Source organism: Leptinotarsa decemlineata, unplaced genomic scaffold (genome assembly GCF_025532065.1).
Source record: "Leptinotarsa decemlineata unplaced genomic scaffold, Ldec_3_MD MMD2_tig00026374_RagTag_RagTag, whole genome shotgun sequence".
In the NCBI taxonomy this organism is placed as follows: domain Eukaryota; kingdom Metazoa; phylum Arthropoda; class Insecta; order Coleoptera; family Chrysomelidae; genus Leptinotarsa; species Leptinotarsa decemlineata.
The window spans coordinates 3293391-3309406 of NW_027412710.1; the positions used below are offsets into that span (position 1 = coordinate 3293391).

At 32.9% G+C, this 16016-nt stretch overlaps 1 protein-coding gene across 4 annotated transcripts in view; it reads right to left on the reverse strand.

The window, feature by feature from the left end:
* Positions 1 to 16016, reverse strand: part of Lgr4 (Leucine-rich repeat-containing G protein-coupled receptor 4) — a 329080-nt gene that overhangs the window by 190267 nt on the left and 122797 nt on the right. The window contains exon 2 of one of the 4 annotated variants that reach the window (XM_074185449.1): positions 9874 to 9958. The exons of the other annotated variants lie outside the window; for them this stretch is intronic. Within the exon in view, the coding sequence (XP_074041550.1) occupies positions 9874 to 9949 (76 nt within the window). The 5' untranslated portion in view covers positions 9950 to 9958. The remainder of the gene's footprint in view (positions 1 to 9873; positions 9959 to 16016) is intronic. 4 annotated transcript variants of the gene reach the window in all.

Below are 16016 nucleotides of genomic sequence, written 5' to 3' on the forward strand. Positions count from 1 at the left end.
TAAATCAAATTGTTTTTGAGGTACAATTTACGTTCAGAACTTTCATAAAAAAAATAAATTTTTGCTTTTTATGACAACCTGCTGATACGTGTCCATTTGATTTCGTAAAAAAGTAAGAATTATTTGTTTATTACGAGGATATTTTTTCGGGGAATGGGATTGGTTACCACCTTTACATTTCAGGTAAATTGAGTAGCACCTCCTTGTGAAGGTTGCCTTTTGACGTGGATATTTTATGCTTCTGATAAAAAAGTGAATCATACTAAAAACTTACCTACACAACGAATACAACCTGCTGATTTCCTTGAATGCTGATGACACAGAAAAGTTTAAAAAACTGTTTTAGGGTTAATAAATCCCAATAATTGTTTTTTAAAGCACACACAAAAAAAGTAACACCTAATAAGGGTAACTCACATAGGAAATTTAGAATGAATGTTCAAAATGTGCGCTATTTTGCTCCATGCAACAATAAAGATTTTGTTCGAATTTTGCTCTTATATTATTCAACATCTCAGGAGTTATAGCTTGGCATTCATCAATAAATTCTACGACGTAATTCATCCAAATTGACTGGCTGTGTAGCATAAACTTCAGACTTTAAATATCCCCACAAAAAGTAGTCCAGTGGTGTTAAATCTGGTGATCGTCCTGGCCATCAATTGGACCTCTTCTGCCAATCCATTGTCCTTCAAAATGATTATTCAAAAATTTCTGATCCTGCTGGGCATAATGGGTTGGTGCACCGTCTTGTTGAAAATGGATAAATTCATCTTGACATCTTGGATCCTGTTCAATTGATTCAACTATACGAGGTTGTATTGCCTATTCAAAAAGTTGTAAATGAGAATCACCGGTTAAATTTCCATCAATGAAAAATGGACCTATAATATGATTGCCTAATATTCCGGCCCAGACATTCAACTTTTGGGGATGTTGGGTATGTATTTCTGCGTATTGTCTTGGGTTTTCATCCGACCAATAACAGCAATTGTGACGGTTCACGCAACCATTTAAATAAAGTGAGCTTTCGTCCGAAAAACAGATGTTATAAAGCAGCTCGGGATTTTGCATTAATCTCTCACTCATGCCCTCACAAAACTCCTGTCTTCGGTCAAAATCATCGTCATTGAGTTCATGAACAAGTTTAATTTTATAAGGATGGAATTTGTGGTTTTTAACGATTCTCCATGTGCTCATATGGCTTATTTCGGCCATTGCTGATAAACCTCTGGTACTTAACCTGGGATTGGCGATGGCTTGACCAATCACTCCAATCGCATTATCGTCATTCACTACCCTTTTCTGAACATTTCTTTTCTTATTTAAAACCGAACCTGTCTCCCTGAATTTTGTGACCAAATCCAGAACGTGATTTCTGCTTAGGTGTTTACCAGGGTTTTGCTCGTTGAATAAAATTGATGTTCTATTAGCATTTTGGTCGTTGCCAAAAAAAAGCAATAACTGAAACCCTTTCAGCAGTAGTGTAAGGCATTTTTAAACAAATAACAATACACGACCCATTTAAACAAAACAATCGAACGATGTACTAATGAAAACTGAAAGAAGAAGAGTGGGTATTGATTTTAAAAAAGGGATTTTATTTATCAAAAAACTGATAAGAAGAACTGCTCGAATTTTTTTTTATTTAGGCACACAAGTTACCGAGTGGTCTGTCTAATGTATTATAAACATGGCAATTTTAACTTCAAATTATATCGAAAACTAATCGTTACAAAAATTCTTTCAACAGAGTTGTAAAGGTATTCTAAAGACCTTTAAAACAAGGTGCCACTCGATCTACTTTCCCTATCTAAATAAGGGTTGTCGGACGCACCCCTCCGAGGGGGTGCGTACTACAAAAAATCTGATTAGTTTGAAAGGTGTCCCCCTTTAATTAAAAATCGACGTGTCCGAGCTTTTTTTAAAAATCTTACTTTTTATATTCAAAAGCGGCTCTGTTGAGTTTTCGTTGTTACACACTGTATAAGCCGATAATTAAATATATTGTATGGACAGTAATGTAGTTTTTAGTTTCAAATTTTCATCCACCCCAATGCCACGCAGTTCTCGGCACGTTTCAACCTTCCACCTTAACTTAGGTGGTGCACCGCTAATGACATATCATTTTTAGCCACCCTAACATGATTTCATAGGGAACACGATTCAGAATGTGGCTACAACTAGACGGCGCACCATCACGTTTGAAAACTGAGGTAAGGGAATACCTCAACGATCATTTCAATCGAAAATGAATAGGTAGGGGTGCGCCTGTGTCGTGGCCACCCGGATCACCTGACTTGACCAATTTATTCCAGTTAAAGGTACCACACTGTATATAATATATATATATATATATATATATATATATATATATATATATATATATATATATATATATATATATATATATATATATATATATATAGATTTGGTACAGATAAATGGTATGTGGAGAGGAGAGTTTTCACATATTTTTCACTTTCCGGTCACTTCCGCTTTCAGCGGAAATGGCTCCGGTTCTGAATTTTTAAATGGAACACCCTGTATATTGTAACATTTTTGGATTTCTGAGACAATTCTGGATCAGAAATTGACATTTCCGGAAGTTTTTCAGCCTACTTGATTTTTTCAGAGTCACTTTTAAAATTGCATCTAGGTGGCCATGATCGGACGTAAACTAATCTATGGACCTCAGGTGATATCAGAAAATTGCAATAGCGGAGTTTTAGTGACTAGTGTGTTGAATATGAATGAGACAAGTTTACAAAATAACATTTTCGTGTCTAACTATTATTTTTCAAATGGCGACCATTTTTTGACAAGCACTTTCCGAAAAAAGGATTTTTTGACAAATATAACGATACTAATTTATTTGCGATTGGATTACAAATAAGAACATAAATTAAATATTACTGAGGAAAATACTCGATACAAATTCATTTACTTTTGTCAAGGGTGCCATGGATAGGAATGATGCATAATATTTTGCGGTTATTTCCATCAAGTCCACTTTGGAGAACAAAACGCTTACCTAGGTTATGACAGTGACATAAGCTTTATGAGCAGAAAGTAGAAGTTTCTCTTGATTTTCGTTAATTTGAGTTTAATTTTTCGTCGAAATAATGTATACTCAAAGTGAAAAAGTGGATATGTTGTTATTGTTTGGAGAATGCCACAGAAATTCAAGGAAAGCTGCTGAGTTGTATGCTCAGAGATATCCCAATCGGCAACACCCATCTCATCAGTATTTTTCCTATGTTGAGAGTCGTTTTAGGCAAGAGGGAAATCGAGACGCAGAACAGAGGTTTGTCATAAATGAGGAGACTGAGATTAACGTTCTTGCTATGGTAGAAGTTGACAAAACGGTTTCTTTAAGAGAAATTAGTAGAGAAATGCAGATAAGTCACGAATCAGCAAGAAAAATACTGAAAAAGCACGGATATCGAGCATTTAAATATCAGTTACATCAACATTTGTATGCTGACGACGGCAATAGAAGAGTAGTATTTTGTGATTGGTTGCTTCAAAATCATAGAGTTAACCCAAATTTTATCAACTTCATTTTATTTTCCGACGAATTACGGTTTACAAATAATGGCATGTTTAATAAGCAGAATTGTCGGTACTGGGCCCAACAAAATCAACATGCAATGAGAGAGGGCAATTTTCAAGAAAGGTTTGGCGTCAATGTCTGGGCTGGTATCGTTGGAAACAGAATAATTGGTCCAATATTGTTTCAAGGTCAGTTAACAGGGGTTAGATACTTGGGTTTTCTTCAAAATGAAATCGAGGATCATCTTAATGATATGCCTTTAGAAGTTTTACGGCAAATTTACTTCCAGCAAGATGGAGCACCACCCCATAATAGCAGAGACGTACTTGATTTTTTAATAGAGCATTTTAATAATAGAGTTATTGCAACCAACGGTCCAGTACGGTGGCCTGCCCGCTCACCGGATCTGACTGTGTTAGATTTCTTCATTTGGGGATATGTAAAAGAAAGGGTCTACTATGCAACAGCCCCAGCCACTCTCGAAATCTTAGAAGAAAGGATTCAACAGGCATTTAGAAGTATATCGCCTCAAATGTTACAAAACGTGTTGAGAGAAACAATTGAACGAGCTGAAATGTGTCTTGAACAAGGAAAAATGCACTTTGAAAATTTACTATAGTGGAATTTTCAAGAACTTAGGATATTGCAAAAAATCTAAGTGCATGGCTGATATTATTAGTTAAATTTGTTAAATTTGTTGATCCAATCGCAAATAAATTAGTAACGTTAGATTCGACAAAAAATCCTTTTTTCGGAAATTGCTTGTCAAAAAATGGTCGCCATTTGAAAAATAATAGTTAGACACGAAAATGTTATTTTGTAAACTTGTCTCATTCATATTCAACACACTAGTCACTAAAACTCCGCTATTGCAATTTTCTGATATCACCTGAGGTCCATAGATTAGTTTACGTCCGATCATGGCCACCTAGATGCAATTTTAAAAGTGACTCTAAAAAAATCAAGTAGGCTGAAAAACTTCCGGAAATGTCAGTTTCTGATCCAGAATTGTCTCAGAAATCCAAAAATGTTACAATATATAGGGTGTTCCATTTAAAAATTCAGAACCGGAGCCATTTCCGCTGAAACCGGAAGTGACCGGAAAGTGAAAAATATGTGAAAACATTCCTCTCCACATACTATTCAACTATACCAAATCTCATTTCAATTCTCCTAATAGTCTAGAAATTATGACTTGTCTAATAGATTCGTTGACACCCGGTATATATATATATATATATATATATATATATATATATATATATATATATATATATATATTGCTATGAATTATGATGATGGAATTGTGATTCAAAAATTTTTTTTTCTATTTTTAAATTTGATTTATTTCTGTTCTGATTCCAATTCAATGTCTTTAAAGTTTTGTGAAAGAAAAGAATTCTATGCTCCGGCAGATATTTATCTTACTTCAACGTCCTACCTCTATCCTCGAAGTTTGCTCAGCTCAGTCTGGTAGCTCATGCAGCTCTCTCTCTCTCAAGGTAGAATTCTTGGAAAGGGTTTTTCAAGAATTTTGTGTCTCTTAACTTTTATGAAAAATGAAAATTTTGCTTCAAAGTTTCAAATTTATAATAAATATAACAAATTCAGTAAATGGTTTACAAGACAACTTAAACTCACCCTAAACTGCGCCAGATAACTTATCCTATATGAATATTCAAATAAATATCTAAGGTGTAGTAAATTTTCTTAGAATATGTTCTGTGATGTTATAATACTTCATACGTAGCAATAGGCACAAAAAAAAACTCTGTGTTTCGTGAAGTGATGGAGTCTAACAATATTTACTCACAACTATGAATAATAATTCCAATTATTCAATGTTCAAAGCAGTAAGAGTTCTTATATTTATCAAATTATTAATTTAGTGAGTGCAAGAAAGTTCAATGATATACGTTTCGCGCACTTGAAAGTCTGATGTGAATGGAAACATGAATTTCTGACTTCAAGATTGGAATTCTTCAAATATAATTCATATTGGATTCCGCTTAAGGCTTTGTAATTTAAATTGAGGATGATTGATACCTTATACAAGCTCAGCTTCCAGGGATGGCTCCTTTTGAAGTGGAAATGGAATTTTTCCAAAAATTCAGAAATTCCAGTAAGTATCCTTCCTTTTTTATGTAGGTACGTTTTTTTTCCTTTTTTTTTTCAAGGATTTATGTTGATTGGTTGCAAAATAGGACTGTTATTTCAATTTATTGGCCTCTTCAAAAAAATTTCGTGTAGCTCCTTCCCAAACACACTTTTTTCTCCTTTATTGATTCTCCCATTGTTACACAACAACTTTCCTTTTCCATGGCAATATTTTTTGAAATTTTTGAATTTCCGTACTTTTCACTATTTTCACTGCTTATATTTATGAACTATGTTACCCAATATACAATTATAATAATAATGATTAACTTTTATCACCTTTCTGCATATTCTGTTCTCAATTTGTATAATTTTTAATTCCAAATTCTTCATGTTCAAATTGTTGACACCTCCTTTCCAATTCATTCATCTGATTGGCTACTCTTTAGTTGCACCTAAATCATGTACTGAGTGTTCTAATTATTGTTCAGATAACAAATTCTTGTATCAATGTTAACTAACTTTTTTCTTACAAATTTGTAATTTAAATCTGTTCCATTATATTCTATTATGTTTTATTAATTTATTTACCGTTTTCAGTGTACTTTTCCTGTTGATTGATGGTTTCCGGTTATATATATATATATATATATATATATATATATATATATATATATATATATATATATATATATATATATATATATATACAGTGTGACCCATTCAAAATGGAACCACCCCTGTAGAATGTGCATTTTTCAATCAATCTCAATTTTTTTTTATTGAAATATTAAGCATAAAAAACTGTATCTTGACACTAACTTTCACAATTTTAGTTTCATTTCCAAGGCACTCTATGGTTTTTTTTGTTTGTCAAAAACGGCAAAAGTTGATTAGGCAATTTTTGTTTTCAAATTTGACTACACCACTGGATTCGTAGTCGTTATAAATCAAAACTGTCAAATTTTCATTAAAAAATATTTGTTAACAACGAAGTTACAACAACTTCAATTTTGGAAACAAAGTATTTGTTTGTAATTTTTATTCAGATTATAGACATATTTGAGATCTGACAACACTGTCATCACCAAGTAGAACACCAGTGAATTTGTTTAGTGAAAATCCGAAGTCAACAGCTCAATGCGTTCTACAGTTATAACTCCTGAAAATATGGTAATGTGAGAGATTTGTGGTGCAAGCGTTTTGTAATAAAAATCTGACTACGCCACTGGATTTGTGGATAACATTCCCTTAAAATCATTCATTTGAGTGTAGGTTACGAGAAGTGTATTCTAGAATAACAGAAAATTAAAAATTCATTTTCAAGTTATGCAGTACTTAGTACATTCTTCCGCATAGCCGCTAAAATCAAATTGATTTAAAGCATGGAAATCATTTATTCAATAATAAAACAGAGAGCAGGACAAAAATTGTTCCCTGTAAATTCTTCATAACTCAGCTAAAACAATCTTTTAGAGGAGATATCAATAATTTGAGGAAGCTGAACTCATTATGCAAAGGTTTTATAATAAATCAACAGTAGGCTGTGATTTTGACAGTTAATCATAAATAAAATAATAGTTGTTAGTTACGTGCATTTAATAATGGCTTTGCAATTATCATTAGAAGAAAGAATTGAAATTGTGAGAATTTCTGGGGACAATTATCATAGTGAAAGAGAAGCAGCTAGGATATTTAATCACAGACATCCAAATCGACTTCCCATTGACAGAAGCACCGTCAGTAAAATTAACAAAACATTTAAAGAAACCGGTGCAGTCAGCAAACATATTTTAAAAAATAATCACCGAAGAAGAAATTTAAACGAAGGTGCTGTTTTAGATTATTTTAGAAACCACCCAAACAGAAGTTTACGAGTCGCCAGTTTGGATTTAAACTTACCGAGAGAGACTATTCGACGATGTCTTAAACAAAACAAAATGAGAGCATTTAAACGTAAATTTCTTCACTCTTTAAAGGCAGGTGATGAAGTGAAACGTATGGAATTTTGTTTGTGGGCACAAGGCGAGTACCTGAATACAAGAAATTTTTTAAACTTCATAATGTTTAGTGACGAAGCTTCTTTCAGCACCAATGGGGTAGTTTCATCGCAAAATGCTCGGTATTGGGCTACGGAAAATTCGCACTGGATCAATTGTAAAAGTCAATATTCCGAAAAAGTTAACGTTTGGTGTGGTATAGTACAAAATAGAATAATAAGTCCATATTTTTTTGATGGAAACATAAACGGGCAAAATTTTTTGGAATTTCTAAATAACCAATTATCGGACGAAATAGATGAAATGCCTCTTGCGGAACAAGTAAATTTATATTTTCAGCTCGACGGCTGTTCCGTGCACAATTCGAGGATTGTTAAAGAGTGGCTAAATAACCAGTTTCCAAATCATTGGATAGGACGAGGTAGTGAATTAATTGAATGGCCACCTAGATCGCCTGATCTAACAATATTAGACTTTTTTCTGTGGGGTATTCTGACACAAAAAGTATACAGAACAAGACCAACGAATCGAGCTGAACTCATGCAAAGGATACGACAAGCTTGTGCCGAAATTACAGTTCAACAAATAAGAAATAGTGTAAACAATATTCGGAAGAGATACGATAAATGTATTGAACTTAATGGAGGTTTGGTAGAAGCCACAAAAATTTGAATGTTTAGTTTTAAATCAATGTTTATTTTAGTATCAGTTTTTTCTTAATGGCAATTAATTGTTGAATAAATACTTTGAAACTTGTTTGTATACATTTTGTTTTCATCAGCTATAGAAGAAGGTAGAGTAAGTTCAGAATCTCATAAAATGTGATTTTCCAGGTGCGCTGTTACAAAAGTACTATTATTTATTATTGGGAAACTTCCAAAAAGCTTACAAGTATGACCATTAATACTTCAAGATTCTATCAAGATTTGGTAAAAGCGCAATTGGGAGATCCCATGACATGAGATTCTGAACTTGGTCTACTACTGCGTAACTTGAAAATGAACTTTTAATTTTCTGTTATTCAATTATTCAATTTTTATTTTAATTTTCACTTCTCGTAACCTACACTCAAATGAATGATTTTAAGGGAATATTATCCACAAATCCAGTGGCGTAGTCAAATTTTTATTACAAAACGCTTGCACCACAAATCTCTCACATTACCATATTTTCAGGAGTTATAACTGTAGAACGCATTGAGCTGTTGACTTCGGATTTTCACTGTACAAATTCACTGGTGTTCTACTTGGTGATGACAGTGTTGTCAGATCTCAAATATGTCTATAATCTGAATAAAAATTACAAACAAATACTTTGTTTCCAAAATTGAAGTTGTTGTAACTTCGTTGTTAACAAATATTTTTTAATGAAAATTTGACAGTTTTGATTTATAACGACTACGAATCCAGTGGTGTAGTCAAATTTGAAAACAAAAATTGCCTAATAAACTTTTGCCGTTTTTGACAAACAAAAAAAACCATAGAGTGCCTTGGAAATGAAACTAAAATTGTGAAAGTTAGTGTCAAGATACAGTTTTTCATGCTTAATATTTCAATAAAAAAAATTGAGATTGATTGAAAAATGCACATTCTACAGGGGTGGTTCCATTTTAAATGGGTCACACTGTATATATATATATATATATACATATATATACATATATATATATATATATATATATATATATATATATATATATATATATATATATATATATATATATATATATATATATATATTTATATGTATATATATATATATATATATACATATAAATATATTGAATGTCTAAAAATAGTTGCATTTTGATGCGAGATCCATACAAGTTATGAGACACATGATATTCATAAACAAATATATTCCAAAAACAATACACACATATTTAACTAGAAACACTACCAATATTGAAAATAAAAAATCTAAGTCGAGATATTTATTCACTGAATGAAATATTCCTGAATATTTTCATGTTATAAATATTAGATATGTATTTGAATTTGAATGTTCCTACTTTCAAAAAAATGTATACTGAAATAACAATTTTGTGAATTCATCAGCACTAATTGAAAAAAATAATAAATATATGATGTCATTGGAAAAGAAAAAATGTATTACATGAATAAATGTGCAAGATATAGGTTTCTTACTTCAAAAACTGAACCCACAAATAAAGTATTTTAAATGAGTGGTATGATGGGCTCTTCAATGAATTTCACTTACTTAAAGTTATCCAAACTTTGCTCACCAGAAGAATTTTCCTGGTTTTTGTCCAATAATGCATCAGCCAGTCTTTCATTATTGATACCTGGAACCCATTATCACTATTTGAAAGTGGCAAAACAAAATTGGAATGAAAATCAAACAGATATTTTCCTCATAGGTTCCTCATGAACATTTACAACTTTTTATGACCTGGAGAGCAACTTGCTTTCCCGTTGATGAAAAGTACTCATTACCACTCCTTTTTCTTTTGGGCATATTGATACTGTTCTTTTAGTAGTTTTTGAATAAAATAAAATACAAGCTGCCGTAATAGGTACCAAATAAAAAATATGGAAGCAGATTTTTTGGGAGATTCAGTAGCTGTGGAAGAAGCCAATCAAGGGAGCAGAATAAGGAAAAAAGCCTCGAAAAAGCTAAGAGAAAAACATGAAAGGTAAGATTAGGTATGATTTTAGATTAGTATAATAGGTTATTTTGGCATAGTTACTTGAAAGGTACTTGTAGCATTTTTGTTACCTATTACTCGACTACACTGTTATCGTAAATATTGTTTCTTGATTTACAATAAAGTTTTAAAGTTTTGAAATTTTTAAGTTCTTAGGCAATCACATTTTGGTTAACCTTATTTATTTTAATTTAGATACGAAGATCCAGATCCAGACCTAAAAAAATTCAAGCGTCCTTGCTCACATGCTCACATACCAATGCCAAAATGTTAAAATATCAGATATAAAAAATGTAAGAAGCAAGCTGTATAGCGTACCAAACAAAAATATTCAAGATGTAAAACTTTGTCATATGATAAGCGTTTCCGGTACCGTAAGGAAGAGGTCTGTTAAAGATAATCCTCGACAAAGAACAAGGGCTGCAAACTTCTTTTTAACAATTATTAAAAAGAAAAAATCAGAGGCAGTGAAAGTGTGCAGGAATTTTTTTATGGCCGCAACAGGTGTTGAAAACTACAGGTTGTTTACCGTATGTAAGATTGTCGAATCAGGGGACTGTCGTAGAGAGCGAAGAGGAGGTGACCATATTTCAACAAAAAGTTTGGACAAGAGAGAGAGAGTACGCGAATTCATTGGAAAATTGCGTGAAACTGAAAGTCATTATAATCGGAAAAAATCTCAAAGGGTTTATTTACCTGCCCATCTAAGCATTAAAAAGTTACAACGTATGTTTAATTAACAGGCTGATAGTAAGTATCAAGTTGGCTACCACATGTTTAGGAAGGTTTTTCTAACAAAATTCAATATTGGATTTTCGTCCCCGGCTTCTGATACCTGTTCCCAATGCACGCGTCTAAAGCATTTAATTGAATCTGAAAAAGACCAAAGAGAGAAAACCAAGTATATGACTGAATATCAAGTCCATAAAAGAAGAGCAAAAGCCTTTTACGAGCTTTGTAAGCGAGAGCCAGAAAATTCCCTGAAATTCTGCTTTGACCTGCAGCAGGTTCAACCCTTACCGCTCACGCCAATTTCCGATGCATTTTATTCGCACCAAATAAGCGTCTATTCCTTTTGCTGTGTTGGTATGAACTCCAAAAATCCAACGTTTTATATTTGGACTGAAGATCAGGCTGGGAGAGGCGCTGCAGAAGTGTCATCTGCTTCGTTCGATTACTTAAAATCCTTGGAACTTGATACTATAACCCAGATTACATTGTTCTGCGATGGATGTGGGGGTCAGAACAAAAATTCACATTTGATTCATATGTTAATGTTTTGGCTGTTAAAGAATTCTCCTGAAAATTTTTTGCCAAAAAAATTATCCTATCAAATTTGTCTATTTCTAGTCATGTGTGTCGAAATAACCAATGAAACCATCATTTCACTGATAACTACCCATGGATAGTTTTCACGGGTAGTTATCACTTATGTCATGACATTGCTAAGCAACCAACACAATAAAGTTGTTTGACATTTCAGTAATTCAATTTATTTCGAAAATGTCACTTCCTCGCTTTGGTGTTCAAAATGATGCGGCAATTGACAAAATCATTGAAGAAAATACACCAAAAAATACTGTCAATAGTAAAAAATACACTTGGAAAATATTTATGGAGTTTTGTGACGCCAGAAAATATGAATTGGATGGAAATCTTACTCTCGAAGAGCTTGCATTAATACTCAAGGATTGGGCGATTAATATGAGAAAAAAGGATAGCACAGGGTTTAAGGAGGCTACTGTTAAAACCGTATGGAATATTACAAGCAAATTATTACAAGAAAAGTATTACAAGGAGTATAATATCATGCTAGACCCCTTTAAAAGTGTTGCATTCAAACAAGCGCGGAATGCACGCGACGCAGCACGAAGAAATTTACAAACAGATCCCACTAAACGCAAAACAAGCTCAGTACTATTAACTTCAAATGAAATGAGTAAAATTATAAACTTTTGGGATGAAAATACCCCTATAGGACTCCTACGCAAATTTTATCACATAGCAGCGGTGGAATTGGCTTGGAGAGGTGGTGAAGGTGCTGCTTGCTTAGTTGATTATTTTCATATCGAAAAGGACAACAATGGATCTCCAACTAATAGGATAGAATATAATCCAATTTTCAGTAAAACCTGCCAAGGGGGTTCAAAGAACTGCGCCTCTAGCAAATGGTTAGTTTAAAATAGTGATAACAATGCTTGTCCTGTCAGATTATTCATTAAATTATTATCAAAACGAGGCACAAATATCAAGACAAATAGACTATTTTTAAGGCCAAATCGTCACTGGAAGACAGGAAGCGATAACTGGTATGACAATATGCCTCTGGGTAGAAATATAATCAACGGATGGACGAAATCTTCTGCTGAAGCAATTGGCTTGGATACGAAACAGAGGAAAATAACCAATCACTCTAATAGAGCAACTGCAGTCAGTCAACTAGCTAAGAGTGGAGTTCAAGAACAGCAATTGTTGAAAATTACTGGGCACAATAATGGAAATTCCATAAAACCTTATTTGAATATTGATCAGGAACATCATAACCAAATAATCAATAGTATGCGTGGAAACACCTATGCAGTAACCGAGGAAAATACAGCAAGATCAACGGAATATCATTATACGAACTGTTCTTTTAATAACTGTGTGTTCAATAAATAATTTTGTTCGAATTGCAAAAAATTTTCTCACCGAATATCCCTCGAACATTGATAAATAACTCATAATTTTATCACAACTTCCTCAAGCACGTTATTTTAGGTAACATCCCTCCGCCTTCGGCGTCGGGATGTTACCAAATAACGTGCTTTCGAAAACTGTGATAAAATTATTTCGTTAGTTATCAATGTCCTTGGGATATTATAGCTGAAAATATCACAAAAGTTTGTATCACCTACCCAGTAAGAGGCCACAGTTTTATGCCAGTACATAGAGTTTTTGGGCGAGTTGAAGAGATATGTAGAAACAACCCATTGTTTCTAAAGAAGAATATATTGGTCATTATGCACAAGTCGGAAGTGCAAAAGTCTTAGGACAAGACTGGAAGATTTTTGACAGTAAGGAATTACAAAATTAAAGTAACAAGATGGTTGGATATCAGACTAAAAAGAATCTCGTTGGAAAAGACTCGGATTTAAAAAACTAAAGAAATTAAAATTTCACTTGCATGCTTTCAGCATTATCGGTTTGAAGCACAATCCGAAGTTAAGCCCCCAATTTTTAAAAGGGGAAAATCTTTAAAAAACTTTGTACTACCTGAGGTCAACCTGCGAAGTGCCATTCCACCAAAGAAGATAAAAAGTGTCCAGCAGCTTATGGAAAAGCAATTTTTAAAGGAGGCGAAACTTTTTTGTGGTACAAGAATCTGTTACGTGAAAATAATCAAGTTGAACATAGTGAGGATGTAACTCAGGAAGAAGAAGAAGAGCTAAGAAATGAGTGTGACTGTTTAGAAGAAGAGTTTGCACTTCATCTTTAAATGCACCGTTCGCTTTGCTGTTAGTAAACTGAGTGCCATAATGTTTCTGTTTGTATTAGTAGTAAGAATAACACTTTCGTTAATTTTTGCTAATAAAGTTGTGAGCAAAATCAAATGAACCCAGTTATTTCAAGCAAAACCAAATAAATCCATTTTTGTTTTTATTTTATTTTGTACTAAAAATTACTTTTTTAAATTTATATTATAGCAAAAGTTTTATCATGATTTCTATAATAGTGTTATCAAGAGAAATTGAAAAATTACTACTTTTCGCGTTACAGAAAAATCGTTTTTGGTGGATTTATTCGGTTTGCTCTAAACCTCCTCAAATATAACATATGGTATATTCCATCGACAATATTCCTAGAACATTCACGAGAGAATAGAGGGAATGGAATAGAGAGAGAATAGAGGGAATATTTCATGAATATCTGGTGCTTTCTAGGGGTATAATTAGTAAAATATCTGTTTTTTTGATAGTATACCTCCAGTAGAAAATGTAGCGATAATACCGAAACATTTCATACAAATGAAAGAATACAGGGTGTTCCATTTGAAAAAGTTGAATTATATCTGTTTGAAAATGAATAAAACTTGACCGGCTTCACCAGGCACCTGATATTTTGTTTCCGAAAGTTGATAATTCCGAAATTATCATATTGATGTTGACTAAGTATTTCTAAAAAATCCACTCAATTGCTGTGGACATGCAGGTGGTAAATTAAAAAAATATCATCTGCATAATTATAGTATTTATCGATATGACTGCGAAACAAATTGAGCAATTTAAAAAATTGTTTTCCCTGATAGCAATGGACCGAGGGAATCTTGTTGACTCACCCTGTATCATAATACACCTCATCAAAGCAGAAACAGTTGCGAAAGAGAATGTGACGAAATAATAAATCGTAGATAATGAATATCATAATGGAATGCCTCACGTTACATTTTTTAAGTCACCGTCTCACGCGATATCGCATTAAATGTTCAAAATGTCTTTCATCATTTCTGAAACAAATATACTTGCTCTAGAAGTTGTGTGCTTGTGACAGTTCTCTAACATCTGTGTAGTGATAGCCGTTCAGGCTCTCCTGATTTAATCTTTCAACTCCTCAATATTTTCAAAATTTTTTCTGAATTCTTTATCGTTTATGAAGCTCAACAACGAAACACCTGAAATAGAAAGGACCGCTGAACGTGGTGGCCGTTTAACAGGTCCATCATTTCCCATTCATCTCCTTCGCATAGTTGTATTGAGAAAATCTCTTTACATTCTCCTGCGATATGGTTGAGCTCCATCGTGTTGGATAAATAATGATAATAATCGACTTTATTATTTTCAAGATTGAGGAAATACCCCAACAGAAATTTTTTAAAAATAAAGGGCAAAGTTCAGTTCAGTTCCTAAATAAATTCAACAACTGAACTGTTCTTCCACTTAACCTTAAATAATACGAAAAAAAAGGAAAACTATACAAATTTGTCCACACTACGGCAAGTAAGTTTACAGAATTAGGAGCAAAACGATGTGAAGTTCTGAAATCATATCACTGACGTGTATTGAATAAATGGCTAAACAGATTATAATTGAATTTTTGGAACCCAGCTGTACGGTTAGAGATGTTTATAGAGACAGGCGGCCAACAATTTCATTATCAAGAACACCAAGCCGTACGCTTACACCATGTCTCTCTTGAAAATTGGTAACTCTGTGTAAATATTCATTTTCTTGTCGCCTGAGATAATGTATAATCCTGATGAACCATCCGTTATTTATGATGCCCTGTTTGGAATCTTTGGTGTAGTAATGAATATTACTGGAGTTTTTTCCCAACACCAAATCGTTATTTTCAACACCTCTCGACACGTGTTTCGATCACCAAGTGATCATCTTCAAAGAGGAAGATTAAAACTAGAAACTAATGCGAGCTAATCCTATTTATACTATAAAGGTAACCCATTCAGGTAAACCATCCAGGCGTACCAACCATACAGGTTTACCAACCTAAATTAATTTAACGATTTTGCCTTATCTATTATTGTACAATATGTGTTTATATAAAACACTTTTCAGCTATATAAAATTCAATTTCACAATATTGCCTATCCAAATTTATTTTTGCAATGTGTCCTTATCCAGTAATCAGTTAACCCAACAACATTATTTTATTTTATTTCAACAAGCTATATAGTATGCTATTTGGTGTAGGTCCGTCA